The sequence below is a fragment of the Clarias gariepinus genome, chromosome 7 (assembly GCF_024256425.1).
Source record: "Clarias gariepinus isolate MV-2021 ecotype Netherlands chromosome 7, CGAR_prim_01v2, whole genome shotgun sequence".
Classification (NCBI taxonomy): domain Eukaryota; kingdom Metazoa; phylum Chordata; class Actinopteri; order Siluriformes; family Clariidae; genus Clarias; species Clarias gariepinus.
Genome location: NC_071106.1, coordinates 33,405,395 through 33,432,239, shown reverse-complemented (window position 1 = coordinate 33,432,239; position 26,845 = coordinate 33,405,395). Strand labels below are relative to the sequence as shown.

The 26,845-nt window shown below is 37.3% G+C and overlaps 1 protein-coding gene across 3 annotated transcripts in view; it reads right to left on the bottom strand.

Moving 5' to 3' along the window:
• Nucleotides 1-26,845, bottom strand: part of mob2b (MOB kinase activator 2b) — a 52,918-nt gene that overhangs the window by 3,447 nt on the left and 22,626 nt on the right. The window contains exons 1-4 of one of the 3 annotated variants that reach the window (XM_053500450.1): nt 21,864-22,047; nt 4,124-4,284; nt 2,642-2,735; nt 253-377 (exon numbers count right to left, since the gene is read on the bottom strand). In XM_053500450.1, coding sequence (XP_053356425.1) covers nt 253-377; nt 2,642-2,735; nt 4,124-4,284; nt 21,864-21,946 — 463 coding nt within the window. In that variant the 5' untranslated portion in view covers nt 21,947-22,047. Of the gene's footprint in view, nt 1-252; nt 378-2,641; nt 2,736-4,123; nt 4,285-16,039; nt 16,284-21,863; nt 22,048-26,845 lie in introns of those variants that run through there. The other 2 variants (XM_053500449.1, XM_053500451.1) reach the window with 2 other exon arrangements.

Here is a 26,845-nt window from a genome sequence, read left to right as displayed (position 1 = left end):
CTTAACCACAACACTTTGCTCACTGAATCCCAGAAGCAAAGCCTGCTGATAGGTAACCATGTCCAAAGTAATTTCTTGAGTAAGGTCATGTGATCTAACCGGCAAAATATATGGGACAAATGACACATCTGCCTCAAGAATGGCTAATGTTTTTTTGGGGGGGGGATCTTAGTTGTGTCTTAATTTGCAGAAGCAGAAATGGAATCAGTGTCTCTCTGTGACCACTAGGTGGCAGTAGTGGATCATACTCACCATATTTTGTGGGAAAGATGTCCTCATCAGTGACGAGCTTCTGGACTGAACTCATGACAAAGTCTACATACTGCGGCGCTGTGCACTTTGTCTTCTTTCCTTTCTCGTCATACCAGTAGTACGTCCTGAGAGAAAGGAGCAAAGAAAAGCTTATTATTTCAGGACACAAAATAATATATTTTTTATCAAAATTCCTTTATTTGTATAACCGTACTGCAAATCATCTTGAATTACAGGAAAACATGATCCGGCATTCTTATAATCCGACACGCTGGTGGATCATTAACTAAATTGTGTAGCTGACCATCTGTGTGTGAAGCTGAACGCGTGTTTGATCAGCCTCCACTTTTCGTCTTTCAGTTTATCTCCTGGCAGGTGACCCACTTACAGCGCAAGAGCAGCTGCAGGGTTTTGGGGCATCAGCTTTACAAAACAAAAGGGCTTCTGTGCGCACATCCTGACTGAAAACAAGGAGTGCGTTTTGGACAAATTAGCGCTTGTGTATTATAGCGCTTGTGTGTATACATTCCTTTTTTTTTTTTTTTAATTGAATCTAACTCGAGCTGCAAATGTTTATAGGCACATGTTACTGTTTGTGTGTGTGTGTGTATATATATATATATATATATATATATATATATATATATATTATATATATAGACATATTGTATATATATATATATATATATATATATATATATATAGACACTGAAACAGCACATCTAAATGTGAGGTGAAATAGAGGGAGTTTGAAGTATGAAATAATTCATTATGTAAGAGTAGCAACCTTAACATGCACACACATACACTTTACGAACCCGAGAACTATATAAACTTGTTAAAGTAATAGAAAAATATGGGACCTTTATGGTAAATAAAGGGCTTTTTAATCTGGGAACACATTAATCTTTTACATGTATCCCAATCACAAGTAAAGACCTAGGCACATATGTGATCTTCAAAAATGCTTGATAATCATGTGACTTAAAACATATGGTAACTTTCTTTACTGTTTTCTGTACAGACTGTGCAATCTCCGATAATACTATGTTTGAGCATCGCTGACGGACAGTATCTACGTAGTACTAAAGTTATAAGGCTAATATACAACTGTGCAAAAGTCTTGAGCGACCCCTCACTGCTTCATATTTTTCTTTAAATAGTCAGACTTTATTGTATTTTGAATGTAGCCTTAAGGAATAGTTCTCCACGCTTCCTTAAGAACTTTTGTGTTGCTCATTTTTAGTCCAGTCCCTGTATCTGGACTAACTTTTAGGATTTTTTTTTTTTTTTTTTTTTTTGGTTAAGTCACATTATACCTTTAAATCAATCGGACATAAAACATTTAACTTAAGGCATGAACCAGTGAGAAACAAGTGCAGATGATGACAGATGATCAGGCCAGTGATTAGTATTCTGGTGATGGTTATTCTGGTAACTGTATATAATTTATTTAAAAAATGAACATGGGGGGTGGCTCAAGACATTTGCACAGCATTCCTGTAAGCTAATTAAATCATGACGTTCACCATGTGAGGAAATCAAGATTTTTTTTACCACTATGCAGACCAAATGGGTTTACAGCTGCGCTCGGTAACATGGCTCCTTACCCTACATGATCTTTAACAGCCGCATGCAGGTTAGAAAGTAACCTAAATAAAAAAAATTTAACGTTGATGTTTTTTTTTCTTCATTAAAATAGAGATGTAAAAAAGAATATTACTGGCAGAATCACTTGATTATTGTCAAAACCCAATTTCACATGTATATATCAATTATATCAGTAGTTAAGAAGATATTAGCAATGCATGAAAAGTTTAATCATTAATCTTTTTTTTTTAAATGCCATGACTGTCATTTAATGACTTTACAGTAAGACATGAATTTCATATTTTAAAGGTTTCACTAAAAAGGTAACAATTGTTTTTAGATTACTTCCTAATCAAGTTCTCCCTGAAAAGCATCCGTTTGTGTATAGTTTTCATAACTACAAATAGCAAATTAACCGAAAAAAAAAAAAAAAAAGTCACATCCTGTATTCAGGTTTCAGCAAATTGATTCCCAAAACCCAGTCAAAACATTTACTGCACCGGGCATAAGAGGTCAGCATTTTACCCCGGGACGTCCTCGGATATCAGTTTTGCATGCCCTTAGTGCTCGGGGCACTTTAATCTTCCCGTATCATCCCTAACCATCAAGACTAAAACACTTAAAACATTGACTCCCAGAGGTAAAGCCCGCTGATAGGGCAAAAAGTAAGCTCATGTCCAAGGTCATGACCACGGAGCAGTTACCTGTCATAGAGTAAGTGTTGGGTTGCCAGAGTGGCTGCAGAATCAATAAGTTATGGTGAAGTGAGAGTGAATAATGAAGGAGAGAGTGTTCTTACGTGTTGCAGGCCGACATGACGGGACACGTGTCTCCTGTGCAGAACTCGGACACGGTGCTGTACTGCAGGTTGATCAGATTGAAGAACGTTGTGGCTGTAAAGGAGGGAAAACAAACAAAAAACATTATATTGGATGTAAATGTTTCAGAACCCTGCCTTTTTGTCTACAAGTTGATAACTGCCAATCTAGCATCTTCAATGAATATTAATCCTCATGATGTTTATATACAGAATAATGCAAAGCAGTGGTGCAATCAATCCGAGTTGTAAACTGTGGCCAAAATGCTAAGTTTCATCTTCCTCGTGTAATAAAAGTTGCCGCTTTTTTAGCGTTAAATTTGGGCCCGTTACAGATTATATTTTCACTTTTTTCCCCAGTAATTAGGTGTATTTTTTATGCTCTTTCAAACACCGTATCCTTAGGGTTGCCAGATCACACTCTTCAAATCTTCTTATGCAGCACTGAAAACCTTCCAACCGCTTTTTAAACCAGGTCAAACTGTACTATCTGTACTAAAACTCAATACTTAAATTGGGGAATTCTTTTAGTTATTCACATAAAGAAGGTGACAATCCTTCCTTAAAAAAATAAAAAAGGAAAAAGCCTGGGTCCACATCATTATAAAAAAAAATCATTGTGTCATATTGTACATAAATTTATTGATTTCATAATCTTATTTTAAAATTTGACTTAAACAATAGACACCTTGATGGTGACAAGAGTTATTGTTATTAAATTCTACAAATTCTTCTGTGCAGTCTTGTCTTTGTAACCTTAATGCAAAGCTGGAAAAAATAACTACGGTGTCACATGCTTAGACTTTAATGCACATCTGCCCCAAGTTCTACCAACTCCAGATTAAAAGTTGAAAGAAAACCGCTAAAAAGATTCCGGAATAATTACCACCCTTTAGCAGATACACACTATAAACCACCCAGTGGGCGTGGACTTACTGCTTCCATTAACCATAAAAGGCTCTGATAGAGACACATTGTGTTGATTTAATCTTGGGAGAGAAAAAAAAAAAGGAATGAAAAAACATTCAGTTTCCCAAAATAAGCTCCATGTTTTATGTCTCTCCGTGGCTGAAATGAAAGATCTGCCAAAAAGATAAAAATCACGGGAAATGCAAACAATGGTCCTGTGGTGCAGGAATGTTAATCGAAGATCGTTTTTTTAACAACGTGCGTTCGTTACATAAGCCTGAAATAATGTGCTGCTTCTTCTTGTCATGGACAAACACATAACGTCCAACAAATACCGGGTGTTTGTATAATATCTGCTAAGGCTGCACATAATGAGTCCAGTCGACTTTAGTGAAGCTGGCTGTTATTCAACTCTGTAACATTCCTATTTGGAATTTATTTGCAACTGAAACATGCATAGTTAAACCAGGCTCCTGAGTAACAAAACCAAAAAAAAAAAAAAAAACATGCTTAGAGAGACAATGAGGACGAGGGAAGGTAACTTAATAGGCTTACTGTTACTGGCGAGCCATTCGTTCAGGTCGATCTCAGGTGGCAACACCACAAGCTCCTTGAGGTCGAAGTCGACGACCCTTACTTTGGTGTAGTCTGGCTCTAGGTACTGCTTCTTCTCCTCTGTGGGTGGCTTCTTTCCATTCGGCTTCGTCTTAGACTTCCTGTAAAAACAGACGATAACAGATAGATGAGTAGTATCACTACAAACAAGTTCCATTTGCCATACTTTGTTTTTTTTTTTTTTTATGGTCTGTTTTTTCCATGGTGTTTCATTTCAGACTTCTGGTTTAAAAAAACTAAAAAAGGTTACATGTGAGGCATAAAGATCAATAGATTACTAAACCTTTCTTAAAGTTTGCTTAGTCTTTCTTTCCCATCTCAAGTCTCATGTATTCCAACTCTGCACCATTTTGGTCTCTTACTCTTTTGCTACCCAGGAGCCAAACTGTCTCGTTTTAATGTGGTCTCATTTTTGGCAAGTTTTTGTCTCTCATTTTTTAGTCCAGTCCCTGTACCTGACCAGTTTCACAGTAATGTTTTAGTTTGTTAAGCCAAATAGTTACATATAAACCATTTAAGCATAAAGATCAGTGAGGAACAGTGGCAGATGATCAGGCACTAATAAGGTAATACTCAGTAATTGGAATGGACGAGAAGACAAATGAGGTTGCTGCTGAGGTTATTACATAAACAACCAAGTTTTAAAATGCATTTTTAGAAACTTTGCAGGCTCTCACAGTAAAACATTTGTTCCCATCTCTTTTATTTAATCTACATAATTTAGTTGAGGGGTGGCACGAGATTTTTGCACAGTACTGTACAGTTATGTACAAGAAGTGGGACTGGAAGCCCACGGTACTGGGCGGTTTTGTCAAGCATGAACCTTGTGAAAATAAAGAAATAAAATACTGAACAATACTGGAAAGGATGGGGTCTTTATAATCATTTGTTCTTGGGTTCTGGTTGAGGACTGCAGTGGCTAAATGAATAATTTACAAATTACACAAATATTTTGGGAACTAGAACAAAGTTCACTGAGTTCGTACAAACTAATCCAAACACACACCAAGAAAAAAAAAAATCCCAAGTCCGTTAGAACAGATATAGCTTGTATTTATGTACCGCTTTTAATTTACATACGGTGTGTACGGTGCTATATTCTTCTGAACGAGATAATTTTCAATGAAGGATAAAATCAGAAACTTGAATAGGTTATTACGGTTCCTAGTTCCTATATTCGCACTTGTAGGGATGTCAGAAAAATGCAGCATAAATAGCTCAAGGTCTACATCATGGTTGGTATTCTTTCCTTTTAGGCTGATTTTCAAGCTTTCCATATTCGGCATTTTTAGCTTCCTTAGTCATTTTAAGCGTTATTAAGCGTATAAGGAAAAAAAATAGTGTAGAGGGCATGTCTAAAGGCTTCAATGTTAAATTCTCAGTGTCTTTTATCACAATATATCCTCGATTAACAATATTATTCTAGTTTTAAAAATCAGCACCTCGAAATTAAAAGCCTCATGCTTTTCCAGACTTGCACGAACTCCCCAGTAGCCAGATGAGCTGTGCAGCCCAAGCAGTGTGCGTACTTGCTGCCGCTCTTAACCTTGGCTTGTAATTAACCAATGAGGTCCCCAGACATGTAGGTTTTTCCTGCCTGGGCTATTTTTAGTGCTGAAGGGTCATATTGCAACCAGACCTCCACCCCACTTTCACTCCACCACACCCAATGTCAAACATCAAACCCTCTACTTAATCCACTAGCAGGAGTGAAGGCCATAAAGGGGGCCTGACTGGTTCATGAGGTTTTGGGGCGTTAACTTTATTTCATGGTACAATTTATTAAAACCACAGACAAGCAGATTGTGTGGAAGAGGGGTGGGTACTTTTTTTTTTTTTTTACCATTTACCTCATTCCCTATTTTAAGATTTGGGGTTGTACAATTTTATTTTGCCAGACAGTGAGGCAGATGGATAAACCTAACGTTTATTTTGTTATTTAAAAATAGCTGTTCGAATCATTTAAGAAAGGTGGAATGTGATATGCTTGTGATACTTAAAAATCTTACAAAGTCTTGATAGTGCTACACTTGACAAGTTTGGATTTAATTAAACGGATAGTTCAGTTCATTATATAAAAAAAATTTTTTTAACTCTTTTCTTTAACTGAAACAAGCCATATGGCTAACCGAGACCAGCTGTATTGCTAACCAGAGCTAGCCATGTATGACGATTTCTGGAAAAACCAAAGAGATTAATTTGTACTAAATACAACAGAACTTTGAAATATACCAACTTAATCTACATCAGTGGGACTGCAGAAGGTTCATACGAGTTTCAGATGGACTTTGGAATGCATTTTTGCGTGGAACAAGGGCTGTGGAATTTGACTCTGATTACTGACATAGTACTCACATTCCGGATGAGTAACTTCATGGATGGTGTGCGGAGCAGGACAATTGCAATGTTCCAAGACCAAGGCCTATTGTAATGTACTTGTATGCACCCCAACTGTGATTTCAGACAAATTAAAAAATAAATCCAAACTATCCCTTCAATATAGCAGAATAAATGGTAGCTAAGTGATGTAGTAGGTGTTTAATGCTAAGTATAATTACTGTGTAATTCAAATCTTTTTATATAAAATCTTAAGCTGAGGGCAATATTGCTATTCCCAAAACTTTAAAAGCACAAACAAAATTTTGGCTGTTTGGTCAACAGGCAGTTAGCTTGGCATTCAATGCTTACTGTAAATACTGTGTAATTCTAGTCAACCTCCTTTCTTACATCTGAGAGAAATATTAATAATAATTTATGCTTTTGTTTAGTTTCCATACCTGTTAAGTTTGCATGCTGTCTGTATTTAAGTTAGTTGCAATGATCTCAGAAGCCTTTAACCTGACAATAGTGACTGTTATTTCATCTGTTAAAACTTCCTAAGGGTTTAAATATTTTATTTTATTTTATTTGTGTTTGTAAAATCAGTCCAGCTTGTGTGAATCCTGAAACGAAGCCACATCCAGAGTTCTAAATTTTGTCCAAAGTACTGGACCAGTAAGCAGTGTATTAGTTAGGTAGGAAACAAGTAGTATTTAAAATGAAAGTAGTATTTAAAATACTGCCATGCCACTTTAAAAAGCTCTGCATGCCATATGCGCAAAACCCGAAAGAAATCCGTGATGCAATATGAAAAACTGTCGCAATGTAAATCTGGGCGTTCACAGGATACAATTTAGGAACAGTGACACATTATTGTAGTCGAGTCTTGTGGTCAAATGCTATAATTCCACTGACCAGAACACAGAATAAATATTTACTGTTTTTAATAGATAAAGAATCCATAAACTCCACACACTGGTCTGGCACCAAGTCTGGCACCATATAACACTGTGCTCCACTAGAGCTCTAAATCTTTCAAAGTAATTCTTCTCTGCAATAAACTCTTTATGTTTAGCAACACTTAATGGCAAATTGTCGTTTTTACACCTTGACAATTCTTCAGTTCCGCCTGTGGACACAAATACCTCATTACTCTGGTCGATCATGTGATGAAACAGGTGAGTGTACCCATAAAACCAATTTTTCTTTAGGGTAATTTGAAAAGCATGTGTGTTCACTGAGCTATCACTGTAACAGCATCTGCCGCGACTACTTCTGTGCTCTTGTCTAGCCTGACTAAAGAGCTTTTCACTGACTCAATGACCCTTTTAGTGAAAAGAGCAAAACTTGATTTTATGCCATATTGGCCTCAAGTCTGGCTGGCTTCTATATTGCAATTGATTTGGCCAATAACAGCAGAGCTACTGTATAAATGTCTGGATGTGTGTGCAGGCAGTGTGCCTCTGCTCTTTAAGCAGCTGTTCCCATGTTATCCTGCTTGGCCTCTGGTCGGCACATACAGCGTGTCCTTGTTGCTCTTAGGCTGGTCGAACTGCTACGCACGCACGCACACACCTAAGGCACTGGAGGCTCTTGTCCACAATGAACACTAATCACCACCATCTACGAGCAGTCCGAACACCATCTGACCAAACTGAAAGGAGAAGAGCATTTGTAGCTACAAACCGTTTGTTGACTTCACCATGATTGCTAAAACAGAATAACCCAATGGTCATCATGTTCAATATCATTGTTACTCATGTGGTTGATTCAGGACCATGTCTTGAAAAATAAAGGGAAGGCGAAAGACTGGAAGGGGATAAGTTTTAAAACAGTATACTTCTAGTTATTAAAAAAATCTTTTCCAGCAGTTTTTCAACAAACATGAGGAAAATGCTAATATTATGAATAATTTGAATCAGTAACATAATTTCAATAAACTTATTTACAGTTTAAATTACAGTGGGTTAGCATTTAATGCTAAGTGTAAATATGGGGTAATTCTAGTCAGAAACTGTTTTTACCTCATCCAGCAAACCAAAAGTCCTTTTTCTTCTTTAATAAACATTGGATGTTGCCTTAGCCATCAAGGTTAAAATTAATAAAATAAATGTTATCCTAGTTATGACTAGCCATCCCTTTTTTTTTTTTATATTTTCTTTACAGGTCTGAGGATAATGTTTATCCCCATATTAATATTATAGTATTTTATAGTGTGTTAGTGTCATGACACACTATCATTCCTAATAGATTCTCAACAAACCTAAGGGGAATGTTGATCTTCTGATTAGTTTAAACCCATAACACAATTTAAAGCGGGTTGGTTACAGTTTAAATTAGCATAGGATTAGCATGTAGTATAAATGTTTCATTTTCATTTATTATAACTTCATCAACATATCTGAGAAAACAAGTTTCTTTTCCTGATGTTTTGAAGAAAAGAAAAAAAAAACAGTTTAAAAGCCCTTGTTTAAACACTGGAAGTCATGCTAACGCTTAATGCTAACAGTAATTACGGTGTAATTCTAATCATGACTAGCTAATCATGACTAGTTCCCCCTCAAATGTTCCTGTATTTTGGTTAAAGTGCTTATTTTGGAATTTGTTAGCATTCTACTGTATGTTATGTAAATATAATGGTATTTTTCGTCATAATGGTGCCTTGTTAAATTAAAAGTGACTGAAATACCTATTAAAATAATAGCAAAAAGCTACCGACAAAGTACCATATTTATGATGTATTATGCTCTTTTTTTGTAAAATAAAATAAATAAAAAAAAACTTTAAAAAGTTCTTAATATTATTTAATAAAATACTCCCAAGGCCTTCCAAAAAAGATGTTTATAATTAAACCTATTAATTATAATTTAACTAATTCAGAAACTAACATCACAGACCACCAACCAACTTTAACAGTCTTGTGGTCTCAACAACAATCTTAGTTTTTGTTTCATTTTCTTATTTAATTTAAATTACTTAAACCAGCCAGCAGACTCCAGATCACAACTTTTTAAACCAATTTGTAATACTATAATGGCTTGGATACAACATGGCTATAGCATCAAGACACTCTATTCTTGTTGCATAAAAGACTTCATTTAAGAACGATTAGGCTTTGATAAGGTTGTTTGAGGACAGCAGGGACGAGCGGCAGAAACTGGTTTTAATTTACAGAATGTGTCTTTTTTAAGGCTTGTTTTTTTCTGGTCTCCATGAGGGATCACTGTGTTCAAAAGCAAAGCTGCAACCCCCTACAGCGCATTTTTGGGCTTGTTCCTCTCCCTTTTTTTGCTCATTCAGACAAACAGTTTCTAGTTCCTGGAAACGTGCAGCGCTCCAGCCAAGAAGAGGCCACTGATCCTGGCCTTTAAAAAAAAAAAAGACAATGTCAAGCCTGGAAAAGCACACAGTTAGCTTATGACCTAAGACTGTACTTTTTCACGCTTTAAATTGTCAACTTAGAAGATGGCACAATCAGAATCAGATGCCAGCAGGACTTGAGCAGAAAAGTCAAAGAAAAGCTTTTGATCCATTAAGCAAAAAAAAAAGTAAGTCTAAGATCACCAATGAAAATGCAAGAAAACAGAAGTAAATTCCAATGGATTTTAGGAGGATGTTCCCACTAAAGTAAAACAAACCATGCCCTAAATTCTTGCAGCATTGAGAGGATGAGGCAGGTGACAGATGAAGACACAGCTGGTAGGTCACTAAAGGAAAAAATGCTGCCCTGTGCCAAGCACATGGGCCTGCTGGAAAACATGGGGACTGTAAAAGACAGACTCTTTCAGACGGGTGTACAAACTGGAGACAAACAAATTTCACAACCTGGTCCAAAAAAGCCATTTGCCAACTGGACAGCCACAGCACAAACCCAAAAATGGAAGACAACAAGAGATACAAATCACTCAATGTTACAGTACCACCTAATGGCATTTTACTTGGAATCATCCTTAGGGAGGAAGATGGGCTGCTTGAAGGGTCTATGATTAGTTTATGACACTTAAGTTACAAAAGGGAACGTGGAACCCTCTCTGAAAAAGAAACATTTTGTTGTGATGGTTCAACATAGAACCTTTAAGAGTTTGTCCAGGTGAACAAATCAAAACTGTGCCAGTGTACATTAGAGGGGTGGAACGAAACAGGATTTATTCACTCAAGGGGGTCCAACAGTGATTCTCTAACAGTTCTGGGACTTGAATGTTTATGCTGCTGTTCCTTAACTGATTAATGGGTCTTGTAATATCCACCATCAATCATGAAATCCGTCACCACATATGCTACGTATAAAAACAGAGAGGCAGAACAAGTCAGTAAATCTTGCAAATGCAACCTAAATGATCATGGAAATGCTGATGCCAGGATTTATAACGCACCCTCTTCCCACAATGCCCAGTATTACCAAAATTTATTTATGTTTCCTTACATGAATCTGGTGTTGGATGTAATGGCACCCAAATAAACAACATCTCCTTGCTAAAATGTCATAACCGAGCTCTATATGGCCTCGCGCTTCCCTGTATTCAGACTACGCTGCGCAAAAGTTGCTTGCATTCCTACGAGATTAGGAACGGCTTTCTCAGGCACGTTTAGTCCTGTGCCTTCTCTTTCATAGGCGGGTTCAGATCCGTTTAACCATTTCCTATTACTTGTGGTGGAACTTCAAAGCCGAACTAAAAAGAACAAAAACTGGAAACTTGTGTTGATAAGGCCTAATCTTGATTCATATCTTGAGCAAGCATTGAACAAGCTCAAAAGAATTTGGATCCTTGTGAGTCTGGACCACAAGGTCAAATAAAACACAGACATTCCACTGAGCGGATTTAAGAAATTCGATAAAAATGCAGCAGTAATGCTACTCATAAATAGAAATAAAGTGTACTTTCCGTACCCATCAGATGCTGAATGTCTACCAAATACATACAAGTTCAATCCAGTTTTCAGACCGCCCATTCAAAAATTATACTGAACCCAAGACTGTGTTTAGAATCCCTTAATCATAGTCCTTCATTCATATCAGTATTTTTCATGATATGTTTCCTCTAGTTAAAAGTTCCTGAAGCCCATCTAAACCACAGTTTCAGATGCTTGTGGCCTCAGTTCATGCAAGACTGCTTTCTGCTGCCCGACCTGGCTACAATCAGCTCCATTTATGGCTAATCATTGAAATAGTGGGTGGAGGACAGAAAACAGGATGATTCCTGGCACTGGGGAAGTTTTCTTTCCCTTAAAATAAAACCACAATTGACGCTGGAATGGGTTTTGGAAGTAGATTTTAGCAATGAATGTTTTACTTAATAGAGCCGCTTCCGTTTTTAAGACAAAGGCTAAAGATGACTGGGAATAGCTGCGACTCTAAGGGGCTTCTCAGAAGGATCGTCTGCCCGTACGTCAGCCATTGATGTTGGGAGATGTTCGTCAATGGGAAACGCTGCTAGCCTTTGAGGGGATTAGAAATACGTGAATGGACAAAGGTGGTAGGAAGGAAGGAACTATTCTGGTCTCCAAGACGCGTCACATGTGTACATTCGTGCAGAAAGATGAGCATTTTGATCATAAAGCACATAATAAAACTGGGTTAAGAAAGCGCAATAGCAGCAAAGCATTTTAACATCCGTGATTGTGTTGATCTAGTTTTTTTAAGGCTAGGAAAGTTAAAGGGCATGATGGATAATTAAAAACCTTTCTTCTATTTTAAACACGCTGCCGATTTGCTTCAAAACAATTTCACTGTTGAATTATGATAATCTTAATACTTCCCTTAAACTAGCAGAAATATGGGAAAGGCATGCTGAGAAACATTCCTCAGGCCTTTGCTGACGTCAAGGGCTATGATAAAAAGCATTCCTTCCTTTATTGATGCATTATGTAACCTACAAAGGAACAAATACAACGTACAAGACAGTAGGTGCACCAATAAGGAGACGTATGCTAGTTCTGGTGAAGGCGGTATGTTATTATTACTCATCAACAACGTCTTGTAGGGTCATTAAAAGATGCACAGATTGTACAGTAATCTTTTTTTTTTCTTTGCCAGAATGTTAACTATTGCAACAATCCTGAAAGACAAGCCTCCTACGCACTGACTGACCTTCATCTTTCAAAACACGGGCAAAATGTGAAATATGAGCAAGACCCTTAATAAAATCCCAGCGGGTCTAAAGAGCACAAGCCATCTGTGTGTACTAAGTCAATGTTTAAGGCACTTACATTAAACGATCACAAACACACACCAAAAAAAATTATAATAATTTACGGGGGGACGTTAATGCCAAACTGGGTCTTTTTGCTTGCGCAGAATAACAGAACACACGTATAGGGGAGTTTAAAAACAACCATTATTTCTCTGCATCATCCTGTGCTACACTAATACACTTATCCAAGCGTTTACCTGGTGCTTGAATACCACCAAGGTAGAAAGTTTCTCCAGGAGCCAGGATCTCCTGGAGAAGGACCATCTCCTTCATGTCTTAAACGCTGGCCTCCCAGGAACTCCTTTAATGGCCCAAGCATGTGGAAATGACTTGGAGCGAGGTCAGGACCGAATGGCGGATGTTCCTACAGATGGATTTATCTCTTCTGCAAGTGGGCCCATCTTGGTCGGGATCGTTATTTAAAGACGTATGACCATTCAAATATTTGGTCTACTGGAAATTTCTAAAATTTTTATGCCTTCATCCAAAAGAGTCCCGATTTGACTCAAACGCCCCTCGTATAATATGTTTTTTTTTTTTTTAGGAATTGCCTAAACTAAAGTGGATGTGATTTAGCCACCAATCAAAAGACGCCCAAACAAACCAGGCTCATCTAACCACATGCTGAAACGAGAAATCCATCCGATGTGTTTCAGCTGTAGCCATTACTCAGAGTGTCGTTTAGTGGCTCAGACTCCAGTGTGGCTGCCATGAGCACTCCGGGGCCTTCAAACCGCCATTTAAAATCCCATTATAGAAGTCCCAAATCAGGCCTTTCTCCGAAAAGCCACAGTGTGTGGGAATGCTTCGCCTACAGCAATGCCAGTACTGTTATTTGAAGGTGGAGAAAAAGCAGAAGTATGGCCCAGAATACTTTTAACAAAATGTTTAGGAATACTGCTGAGACATGCTACATTATTGTCTGTGGCTATTATCCTTAATTTCTTTAATCTGTCCCACAAAAATGCCTTTAGATTTAATTGGGGGTAATTATTTGGGTTTTCAAATAGTGTGGAATAACTGAAAACCTAAAGTCAGCCAACCAGTCAACTGTGCAAGCAAGCTGCAGATAGAAAAAGAGCTAAAATTGGAACATGAGGCAGGATACAGCATTACGCAAACTGTAGTTTTGTATAATTAATAATTTTCACTTCCATTTTTACTTCAACTGGCAATCAAGCCAGTGGATCTAGTGTTCACTTCATTTATCTCATGTGGTTTCAAGACCATGCTGTCCATTCCACTTTATATTCCAGCAATTATAGCTTCTTTAATAAAGATGTCAATGTAATAAATGTTTAGATTTAGCCCTTTTTTCCACAATATTGGCTGCATTAACATGAAAAAAAAGTATTAATGCTGTCACAAAGATTAAAAAAAAAAAATCATTGGGAAAATCAATAATCCTAGACATCAGTGGTTTCAGAAATCCTGTTTGTTAGCCAATTTGTGTAGTGGTAGCATGATACTTAATTGAATTTTTTTTTAAATATAATTTCAAAGGTTTTAAATGTTTTAATAAATATTAAGACATTAAATATTTTAGGGGCAAAAAGCCTTTAGTTCAACTTAACATGTTTTTGTAACTTGTTAAGTTGTTAAGCTGCCAAGTTTTTTTAAGTTGTATAATTGTTTCATTGATGACCCAGGAGATTAATTGTAACATTAATGTAGTCATTAAGAAAATGTGTAATGTGTAAGGGATATATTAAAGATGGGAATTACCAGGGACCTCCTGATACGATATCCAGGTGCCAATTTGATTTGTATAGCGATATATATATATATTTTTTTTAAATATCCTATTTACATGGTTTCTGTTTTTTTTTTATATAATTCTAGGCAAGTTTAGCAAATAATTTGCTTCTACAAGATTTTTCTTAAATAGTTTAGAGCACACCACTTGCAGGACTGTAAAGGAACAGCAACATGTTCCTACTTCAAGTGGAAATATTATTATTATTGCATTCATTCCCACACAAAAGAGTCATATGTAAGTGAAAAGATTTTCCACATCCCCATACATATATAGCATAGAGTACTAATCAAAACTTTGGACAAAATTCTAGAACAATACTGAAGGTTTTTTTCCCCCCAAAACTATGAAATGACATATGGCATTAGGTAATTATTTAACAACAACCACCACCAATTATTATTTTAAGACATAAAAGTCAGCTGTTCTCGAATAGTTCTTGCAAGAACAGTATTGTGTCAAGTGCATTTGCAAAACCCATCAAGCACCATGATGAAACTTTCTCTCATGAAGACCTTCCCAGGAACGCAACACAAAAACTTACACCTCTGTTGCAGAGGAGAAGGTTATTTAGAGTTACCAGCCTCAAAGAACATTAATTAACAACCAGCACCTTATATTGGAGGCGTTATGAAGGCTTTACAGAGCATGAGTAGAAGATACATCTCAATATCAACTGTTCAAGGATACTATAGCATATTTTGGATGCAAGGCCTTTAGCATTAAAAGAAATAAAAATCAGGAAAGACCATGGAATTTGAAAGTGGGTCCAAACTTTTGACTAGTAGCGTACACGATAGATAGATAGATAGATAGATAGATAGATAGATAGATAGATAGACAGATAGATAGATAGATAGACTTACTCATAATATTGCAGGTTGTAGTCATAATACTGTATTATTCAGTATATATATATTAGGTTTATTTTAAGATGTAAAAGGCCTTAACTAAAAGTCAACTGCAATAGTATTATTCATTTTATCGCTTCAGGCCACAAAACTCTGTGTGTGTGTGTGTGTGTGTGTGTGCATTAATAAATGCACAATCACATTTTTCATGCACTGACAGGTCTTCTGGTTGGTAAAGACAATCTAAAACACACAAGTCAGAGCAGGTCTGTGTCCTAAAAGCCCACTGGAAATCCTCAGGGTAATTCCAAGACAAGACAGATGTGTTTGAACAAGAAGATCTGAACACAGATCAAGTGCACAGATATGAGATCAACACACACCTCAGGCTTTAATTGCACCTTTATGCATTATATATATATATATATATATATATATATATATATACACACACACACACACACACACACATATTGTATATAAAGAAAAGAAAGAAAGAAAAAATGAACCTTTTATATATTATAACCTAATATTTCTTGTACAGGGCACTTTACAGAAGTTGACTTTAGTGGGTTTTCATACAGCACTCAAGCCATGCATTTAAGTGCAAAACGGGGAAAATATCCATATCTATACAAAACAGCAATGCCATGCAGCTTAAACTCAATGCAAAGTTTTACATTTGACAAAAATAATACTAATCAATTAAAAAAAAAAAAACATAAATCTGAGCATTCACCTCAGGACTTTGCCCACCGCCTGCAGGACCATTTTACAGCTTAATCCGTTTTTAGACCGCTGAGTGAGCGCGCTCTCCCCAGATATACTGTGATCTCCGACCATTGCATACAAACTCCAGTTGTTTTACTTTTTTGTTTGAGTTCTGCCTCTTTGCTTCTCTACCTCAATGTGAGTAACAGAATCGGCGGCGCGCGCGCACTCACATTGAAAGCGCTCAGATTTGTCTCATTACTTTTCATCTGCGGCTCTCGGGTGCATGCGCTCGCTGGATCTGGTGGCTAACTTCGGGCCAATTAGAACGCAGGGGAGAACGCGAGGAGGCGGAGCCAAGGCGCAGAGTTCCAAACAAATCGATGTTCCCTACACACGCGCACTGCATGTGAGATTAAACAACAGCGTGTACGCACACTATGTAGGGGACTAGGTGTCTCTCTCACACACACACACCGAACCGTTTTTTTTTTGTGGCGTCAGTTGACAGTTGGAGGATGAAAGCTGAAGTGTGTCTGGCAGACTGCAGAGTGTGTTTATTACACTTTACTGCTTTATTACTGTAGAACAACTAGCTTTCAAAAGATCTCTTATCACTACATACTATACATAAACAAACGTTGCCCTGGATAAGGAGAGTAATACACACTGTCTACAAAAGGTTTATAAAAGCTGCACTGCGCACTGCTAAAGACTGATTAAAGATAATTGTTTATATTCCATACAAATACAAGGAAATATACTGTAAGGCCATTAAAGTTCAAACTTTCCACAGTTACTGAAAAATTACAAATAGAACAAGTGCTAGGGAAATTTTAAATTGCTTATTCTTTATAGACGTACAATGACTGAATATATAGAGATCTGACTTCTAACACAAACTTTTTCGGAAATTCCGACTTCAGCTCTAAGTAAATTTTATTGATCAGACATTTTTAAATTTTAAAGTCCACCGCTTTCCAGCCAATCAGCTGCTTGAAGTTTTCTGGGATTCGCAAGGGCCAGTATTTAAATAACATCAGGAAAAAGGTTCAACAATCAACTGTGCTCGTTATAGTCATGTGCTTATTAAAGAGCTAATTTCACTTCTATAACTCCTGATCCTGCTCCATTAGACTTTCACATGCTTATGGATACAATAATATATTAAAAACAAAAGGTAATTAGAAGTGACCATACTTAATCTTTTCTTAATTCTTAATCTATTTCACAAACATATTACTGTAACTCTACCCTAACTCAATTCTTTTCATGGCAGTAATTTTTGGTAACATATTAACTAACTTACAAGTTCAAGCTCAGCTATCTACTACTTCCTGCAGGACAATTTAACGCTCCCCTGTCCCCATACAAGGGGTCAAAGATGCAACCAGCAGAAGTGCAATATTCCTCCTAACCCTCCCCAAAAAATGAACTCAGTGCCATTTTGTGTTTTGACGGCGCGACGTGTTATCACAATCTCATTGTAAAACTGGCTGGAATTTCCCAGCGGGCACGTCCTGACTCGAACACATTTCCCCCGGGGAAACGAATTCTCATCCTAACAGGCACACAGACACACAGCGGAGATCTGCTGCCTTGTTTGCATGTTGCATGTTTAAAAAAAACTCTTGTATAGACAAAGCCCATGTTATACAAGCTGACCCTTTACACTACACTAAAAAGAAAAGAATAATGCTTCAAAACCAGTGTTTTATAGCCTTTATTACAGGATACAGGCAGTAAGCATGTGATTGTGGTTAGTTTTTTTCACAAAATGAACAATGCCTGGTATTGTAGAATTGCTCTTCCAATTATTACTCCTCCACCAAAAAGGTCAAAGTTGTCCAAAATGTTGGTCCTCAAGTTGCTTTCTAAATCATGCTGGGAATCTCTAAGGTCCTCACATGCACCATTTACACTTAGCACAGCTAGGAACTTTCAGCTGCAGTACAAAGAAGTGTAGTTATACAGAACAACTACAAAATTGTTATAAACCACTTATTTCATATAACATAATTGCCTTAACTACACAAACAACTCTAGGGTAATTCACTGTTCACACAAATTTAAAGTGCACTACACATGGCCGAAAGTATGTGAAAACTAGGGCTGTGTGATTACGTCAATGATGAAAAACGGATAACACTTATTTAGATTCACACTCAAACATTAAATGGTCTCAAATTGACAAATTCCATTTGCATCTTTAACAAGTACTCAGGTTTTACAATAGTACTGCATCGGCATTTACAGGCAGTTGGTGCTTAGGATTATCACACTGTACAAGAAATTTCTCAAGCGTGTATAAAGGTTGATTTAACATTTGTTAAAGGAGTCTCCAGTGTTAATGCTTTGAAACCATCGGCAAGTTTTCCTTTAAGAAAATGGCCTCGGGACAGATAGGAACAAGCTAGTCTCGAGAACGTTCCATAATGTAGTGATATTTAGTACATTTTAAAAATAGCACCAGGAAACTAATATAGGACAAATAAAATGTCTGGATTTGTGTCGCTATGGGCTGGTGATCAGGATGGAAACCAACTGTGTATTAAAATAAGCCTATCAACCCATACGGTAGAACTTGCTTAAAAGACTAAAACCATTACATGGTTAAAACCTACTTGTACAATGTGTTGAATCTATGCACAGAACTCGCGTCCTCATAGGCGATCCCGCCCCAGTGCTATTCTGGTCAGTCTTAAACCTGACTATAGGCTGTAATGGCCATGGAGCTATAAATATCCCTGAGTAAGCCAGTTAAAAATTTTCCACTCTTTTTAAAAGTCTAACTCTAATTTAAGGAAGTGGTGTGGTTTTTAAGAAAAATACACCGTCTAGCTATTTAACTCATCTCACTCGGAGCAGCGTGACATCAGCCTGGCTGTCTGGTTACGCTCGTCATCATAAAACTTCGAAACGAGCCTGAATCATCTGCATGTCATGCACAGCTGTCTCATAAAACTGCCTTAACAGTGATGTCAGATCAGATCATACCTCTGTACAAGTTTGCATTAGAGATGACGCTCTAAGTTTTTCAAGTAAGGGATAAGTAGTATGCTTCAGAGAAAAAAAGAAAAAAAAAAGGAATGGAAGGCATCCAATCCTGGTCAGAAAGGTTAAACAGCCTGTGTTTGCTGAGGGTGCGAGAACAGGCCCCACTGCAGAGACAGAAGCAGAACAGAGGCCTCTTTCACTGTGGCTCCAGGTAAAAGAAAATAAGGAGCCAGCCTACGAAAGCAGTGACGAAGGACAGAGGGCGTTGTGTTTTCTTTGCAAGCAGAATCCTTTCTAGCACGTCTACGACTTCATTCTTTCCAAAAATACTTACTGCCTCCCAAAAAAAAAAAAAAAAAACCAAAAAACTGCAAAACCTCAGCAGCTGTCGGCATTAGATACAGGCTTACAGCAGGCTGAATTAGATACACTCTGACGGAGACATCTGCAAATGTTTACCGCTCTGACAAAAGCACAATGAAACGTAGACTAAGAATAAAACAATCAAGACCGTGTGTGCTAATAATCAGTTATACACTATATGTATTGTATGATGATGATGTAAACCAGTGGACGCTTATTATTTTATTATCTCCATTGCCTCTTATAGTCCAAAAATAAATGTCTGCCAAGATTTGTGGTCAGACAAGGGTATTCAAGTCAAACCGGGGATTTTGACTGTGCAGAATAACAGAACACAGTTATGAGAATTAGAAAAAACGAACTTCATTTCCCCTATATACAGTACATTCCCCTGCTACACTAACACACGTACGTCTGCCTTCACAAGAAATTTCATCACAAGTCCCGGGCGGACTTGAACACCCCGTCGTACACTCATCACAATAATATTAGGCTTTCAGTGAGTTTTTTTTCTAACTGGTCTTTTTCTGTGGAAGTATGATGATTCACAAGATGACATACTGTACATCTTTAATAGAAGAAAAAAAACAAACAAACAAAGAATTGGCACGTAAGGGGTTCAACCTTGGCAATCTGGGTGTTCTGATATCAACTAAGGATCACAATTTTAAATTCAAGGTAAAAAATATTCAAACTTATTTATCTTATTAATTCAGGGGTGCTGAAAATCACAAAATCTTTTTTCATTTTCCAAAACCAAGGTCTCTCCATTTCTTATTTATAGCGAATATAATTGACTCCATATGGTATTTCTTCCTCCCAGCATTAAAAAGGGGTTTATCTGACAGCGCTTACTGGACTGACCAACACAGAGTCCAATGCGAAAGTCCAAGGAGCTTAGAAAAAGGACAGAAGATTTAAACAATGCAGGAATGTTTCGTGAAGGCATTAATAAACAAATACAGACTCATAGCTCAGTTCGAACAAGTGTACATGAGTATATGTACCTGGAAGGTATACCAACTCTCGCCAAGCTCTAGGAGAAAACCAAATGATCACCCTCAGCTTAGAAGAAACTGGTTTGGGTGGTCAGGAACAAACCAGGAACCACTGAGGCAAAGGCTTCCTTAAACACCAGTGTCACTGTCTACATTCAAGTCAGTTTTACATCACCACGGATTAATACACTAACGTGCAAGTAGAATGCCCCGGTATAAAACTGACACCTTTGAGGTTGACTAAATTTACAGCTGACGAATAGACAAAGAAAAAGACTTCTAAAGGAAAAGTTTCACCAGAGAAATGTTTAGAGGAGCAAAGGTGAGGCATTCAACCTCAAGCAACTGTTAAGCATGGTGGCGGAAGCATCAAGCTTTGGGGAAGTGAAATGCTGAAAATTTTCGGATTTCAGAGTTATAGACAAGTGGAATTTGGCTAAAATGAAGAGTCCTAAAGCTGCCAAAGCTGGTGGTGAAATAAACTTTAACTCTTGGAACATACACCTAAAGTCTACGACATGGACCAATACACAGTAAGATGACATTACAATACATTTTTGGAAACTGGTTTTGTTACTTCAAACTTAAAAATTATGCGAATAGATGTTTTTGTTGCGGTTCGTTACTAAAAAATGCCACTGTTCAGACTGCATTAAAAGTAAAACACAACGTGTTTCCCCACACGGAGGATATTTTACAAGTATATTGACGGACTTCAGGCATGTCGTATAGCAAAGTTAAAGCAAAAATGTAGCATGTAAAAAATGTGCATATTATTATTAGGTCACAAAAACAATCATAAAAACCATGACCCTTTTATTCTTTTGCTCAGTCATGTTTGTAAAGTTGGTTAAAATGAACAAAGAGCCCAAATTCATTATATTGCCTAAGTTGTGCTAAAAAGAAAAAGGATGTGTCACTCTATATTGCACAATCCTGACCCATATATGTAAATAAATATAAAAAAATATCAATGAAGGTTTTAGGTTGTTTTCAGGTCTGAAATATGAAATTAATAGAAATATTGTATCAAATAAATCAAAATACTGTGCTAAAGATCTAGCACTTTTGTGCTAACAGGTAATGTCGGCCCGTTTCCGCTGGCTACCACCACAAGTATATTTCAGACCTGTGGGAAACACTGCAATGTATCAGGATTTTCACTGAAATGACTCAAGAGATATTGAGAAAGAATAACCGCTGTGTCTTGATCATGGATGTAGCCCTCTTCTGTTTGGGTTTCTGATTGGCTGACGCATGTCACCCTATGCAACTACGAGATATTAGAGAAATAAAAACACTTCATGTGCTGTAATAGACTTCCTGTCAACACGAACCTCGCCATAGCCTGGCCACTTTAAAATCAAAATGTTTCACTTCCGAACAGTGTACATTGTGCTCCCGTGATATACACCGACATCTCAAGATGCTGCTAATGAAGCAGTGGTTTATAGGTCACATACAGACAAGCTGCGATTCACACACACAGAGTACCTGTGAAACAGCGAGCTGAGAATATGTCGAGACTGCTCGTGACCGCTCTCGTCGTTCCCTGGATCTCTGATCGCTTCTGCCATGTCGTTCTTCTTACGGCGTAACTCGAAGTTTGTGCAACGGGTTCCTCTTCATACTTCTCTAACGGTCTGAGAGAAGTCAGCAGACATGCTGATGCACACTAACAAACACTATGGGAGTGAAAGGGCTCAGCTGGATCTGCGGGGCATGGATAAGTCTCTTGTTCGCTGATAAGGAGGCCTAGAAGTCACTGATTAGTCGCCGTCACCTTAGATCACGCAGGGAGTGACGAAAATGCTTCAGATGTACCAAGCTCTTTCTGCTCCTCCTAAAATCTTCTCAGTGGTGGTATTCAGACTAAAGCCTGCTGCATCGCTCTCGTTAGGTAGAGAAGAGGATGAAGTGAGGATTAAATTATACTAGCGCCATCATTCGCGATAGTCAAAGGGCATTCTGGGGAACGTAGGAAATTAAAGTTGGAATTAAAGTGAAAATAGCCAAACATGTCAATAAAAAAATGAAATGTATTAAAGACTGCATGTTATTTTTTCTTTCTCTTAAACATATTACATGTAGAAGTTTTTCCATTTAAATTTTTTCTTGAGGAAAATGTACAAATGTACTCAGCTTTAAATTTGCATCGGCACACAAGAATTTTCAGCATACGAACAAACGAACCAAACGTCTGAGAGCCGTTCAAAACTTGTTTGTCAGTGAAAAGCCAAGCAAAGTGAATTTATGAATTTGAGGATTTTTTTTTAGTCAGCGAAAGCTATCTCGAAAGAGTCGACACACAATACCAATGTTGCCTTCACTCAATGTTCAAAAACGAAGCACTTCAAAATGCGTAAAAAAAAATGAGTTTTTTTGCACGGATTATCTGCATTTACATTATTCGTATCGTAATACAGATTTTCGCCTTAAGAACTCGCCTCCAGAATAAATTCAATTCGTACCCCGGAGTCCGGCTGTATTTAAGTATCAAATGTACTGACTGAGATTGTAAAATTTGCTCGGTTTGCTCAATTTGCTTTAAGTCAAGTATTTCCGACACTTTTAAAAACCACATCCGTTTCTGATTTCAAAAACCTGCTACATGACTCTGCATTTTTACGGACAGAAGGCAAGTCCTGTAACGCATACAATAGGTGCTGATATTACTGCTTCAATCGCGCAATTGCGATGATGTAACATAGCAAATGGCGGGTGGCGATTATGTAACGTCAGCAGGTGGCGATATTACTGCTTCAATCGCACCATTGCGATTATGTAACACAGAGCCATGCACAAATGTAGTGGGTACAGGTATTTGCGGTAGGATGTAGTAAAGTAAAAGTAAAATGTAAGCACTAATTTTAAAAAAAGTTAAATTTACTTGGTTACCTTCCAACCCTAAAGATAACGTGGAGTTTGTTGAAAAAATTGGAGCACCATTTCGCCTCCAGACAAACTTTCCAGGCTATGGTTATGTAACGCCAAACCTGAGACAGGCCAGGATATGGATAGTCTTGAGTTTGGGTTTGTACTAAAATATAAAGGAAGTGTTTTATTATTAGAATACGGACTGTTTCAAGAAAAGTTAATATCAATTCTAAATTAAAAAAAGTTATAATTTCACAAATTTTATAATTGTCTTTTTTGTTTGTTTGTTTTTAAATAAAACTGGTATAAAATGTTCCTGATACAGTTATTTTTTCTGTACAGTATATACGCAATAAATTTTAACAAAGATAAAAAATTTATAAAGTGCTGAGGGAACAATGATTGTTGGTCCTTGGAGGTCAGAACTTTCACCATTCCTTTCCCTTAATGAAAATAAATGAAAGATGCAGGAAGCTGTACTGCATTGTGTTCTCCTCAAAACCGTTTCCCCTTCTGAGACGTCTGTATGTTCACACACCGCTTTCCTGTGTTTATGCACGGCCTCGATAAGGCGCTGCAATGCATGTGCGCCCGATGGGGAAACGCCAGCGCTCCTTCCTCAAATATTATAGCAAAAAATGCGAGAACCGTGCGCTTCCTGAGAGAAGAATGGATTGGAGACGGAGAGTCCATGTGGTATAGCCTGTGTCACCGCTTGTACATTTATTACCAGCAAAACACCAGATGTCTCGAATATTTTTTTTAAAAGAACTAGCGATTAAAAAACTAAAAAAAAGCTAATGCAATGGCTGCATTTAATTTATACTTAAAACACCTAAATCACCATGGTTACCACGCATACATACTTATTTGTCTGTTTTGGACAATAAAGGCCATGTAGGGGCCTCCGTAGGCGCAGTGGTAAAGTGCTCGCCCGATCATCCAGAGATCGCTGGTTCGATTCCCGGATGATGCTGTTACCTCTCACAGCCGGAGGTCTAGAGAGAGCTAAATTGGCCGAGCTCTCTCAGAGGGGAGGGATGAGCTTACAGGAACTCTCAACAGGGACTCTACTATGCAAAATTCATTTTTAAACATCAAGTCTGCATAAACTCACATAAAACATATAAGAATTTTTTTCTTTTGTATTGGCCAGGCTAAAACAAGCAAATCAGATTTCCCCTAATGTGACCTCATATACTGTACATAAGAGACCCTTCTCCAAAACAGTTCTTAAGTCTCACTTAGTAGCTAATTAGAAACGCCTAACGGAGCCTTCTTCAGCTCTTAGCTGTGGATGAACTTTTATATTGATTAATATAAATAGATAATGTCATCAGGAATTAACCTACATCTTACATACATTTTCTCTCTTATTTTGTTCATGACAAATGTGAGTGAGGAACACCAGAAAAGGGGTGGGAAATGCCTAATAATGTCCCAAACATGGACGTTTTATATGTTCCGATTGGCCGATAATAAAAAACTCCGAATACTTCAGTCACCGCTTGCTTTACTATAATTGGACTTCATTTGTAAAAATGTAAAGCAATATACTGCTTATGTAAAGAAATATATATTGAATATATCAAAGCAGATACAAACTGGAGACAAAATCCCTGGATGTTTTTACTCACAGCATTCGTGTGAGGAGGCCAATCAGCTGAGATCATCTTAGGGTGATGCAACACTGTCCAAAAGACTCCAAAAGCTCTGACTTGTCACGTCTTGATACCAACATCTCGATTATACTGATAGCACGATAAAGAAAAACTGCAGGGATTTCCAACCCGATCTTAATCTACTGGAATTTGAAGTGCATTAGTGCTAACAGTAACTTTCCCTATGCATGCAAAGGAATGGAAAACCTGGTAACTCGCTTATAATGGAGGTTTTTAAAAAAAAAGTACTGTGCAAAAGTATTAAGCACATCTATCTATCTATCCATCTATCTATCCATCTATCTATCTATCCATCTATCTATCCATCTATCTATCTATCATGCAAATAAACTGATCATGCAATTAAAGTTTGTTGTCGTTGGTTGATTGTATTCATCAAAACATCAGGTTAGTTTTCGATTTAGCACCAATTTATACTTTATTACATACTATTATTTAGGCAATCTTACAATCCTCACTATTATCATTAATAATATAATCATTATGATATTACTACTGCTGACACATGCATCATTTCATTTCATATCCCATGTTTCACTCATACTCACACGCACATTCTGAGTAATGTATATATTTCTTTTTAAATTACATCTTGCCTGTAAATGTGTATACTTACACACACATCATCTATACTGCTTCTATACCTTGTGTCAATCCATTACAGGGTACACATACACTCACACACATTCACATTCTATGGACAATTTGGGAATGCCAATTAAGCTAATCTGCATGTCTCTGGACTGTGGGTGGAAACTGGAGTACCTGGAGGAAACCCACCAAGCACAGGGAGAACATGCAAACTCCATGCACACAGGGCCCAAGACAGGAATCAAACCTGGAGGTGCCAGGTGACAGGGTTTAACCATTCCAATTTTTACACATTTTTTTTATTGGAACTTTTACCTTTTTATTCTACAGGACTTCTACAATGTTTATTTAATAAATTTTATGCATTCTAATTACTTCACACCTTGTAATAAATGTAGCTGCTTGAGACAAACCAGAGTGTAAACTTTAGCGCTATTGAATTGAATCGAGAGTATGGATTCACAGCTCGATCTATCTCCCTGATTATATTTATTAAAGCCTTTTTTGTTTCATCCTTTTTTTTATTTTATTAAGATTAAAACCAGATTGTTGGTAAGATCATTATTTACACAATACCACCGAAAGACACCTTTAATTATTCTTTCGCTATTATGAGAAATTCATGCAAATTTTAACACACGCAGCTGTGAAAACCCCAAAAGCAAAACCTTATTCTTGGTCTCTTTTTTCTTGTATTAAGGTTTTTCAGAACATGATTCAAACCCTTCAACACGAACCTACGGACAAATTTGTCAGTGTGCAATGTGCTGAACCTGAAATCCTCCATGACGTCATGAGCCACAGAGTAAAACAAGGACCTCACCTAATCAGAGAATAAGAGCCAGTTCTTCTAAACCTCATTCCTGCAGCGAGGATGTGAATGAAATAATCCAGAATGAGGAAATAATCTAGGGGTCCTGATAGTAAAGTAAAAAAAAAAAAAAAAAAAAAGCTTATAGGCATGAATGAGCCGTCCTTTTTGTTTCAGATCCTAAGAAAAGGACAAGCAAATTTAAATTTCTTGTAATACGGCTAGACGGAGTGGACAGTGGAGGCACGCGTACAGATAAAGACAAGGATGTGCGCAATGCAATCCGGTTACAATCGTTAATCCGAGTGGCTCTCCAGAGCACTTGACTCTTTAGTCTATATATGTGTTACTTGGTAAGCCTGTCAAATCACACACAAACACACACACACACACACACACACACACACATATATACATACAGTATACAGACTAAAGATATGCATGGCTATACCACAAAAACAAGGGTTTTCTCACACGCACATATGCATGTAAATTACGTGTGCACGCACATACTG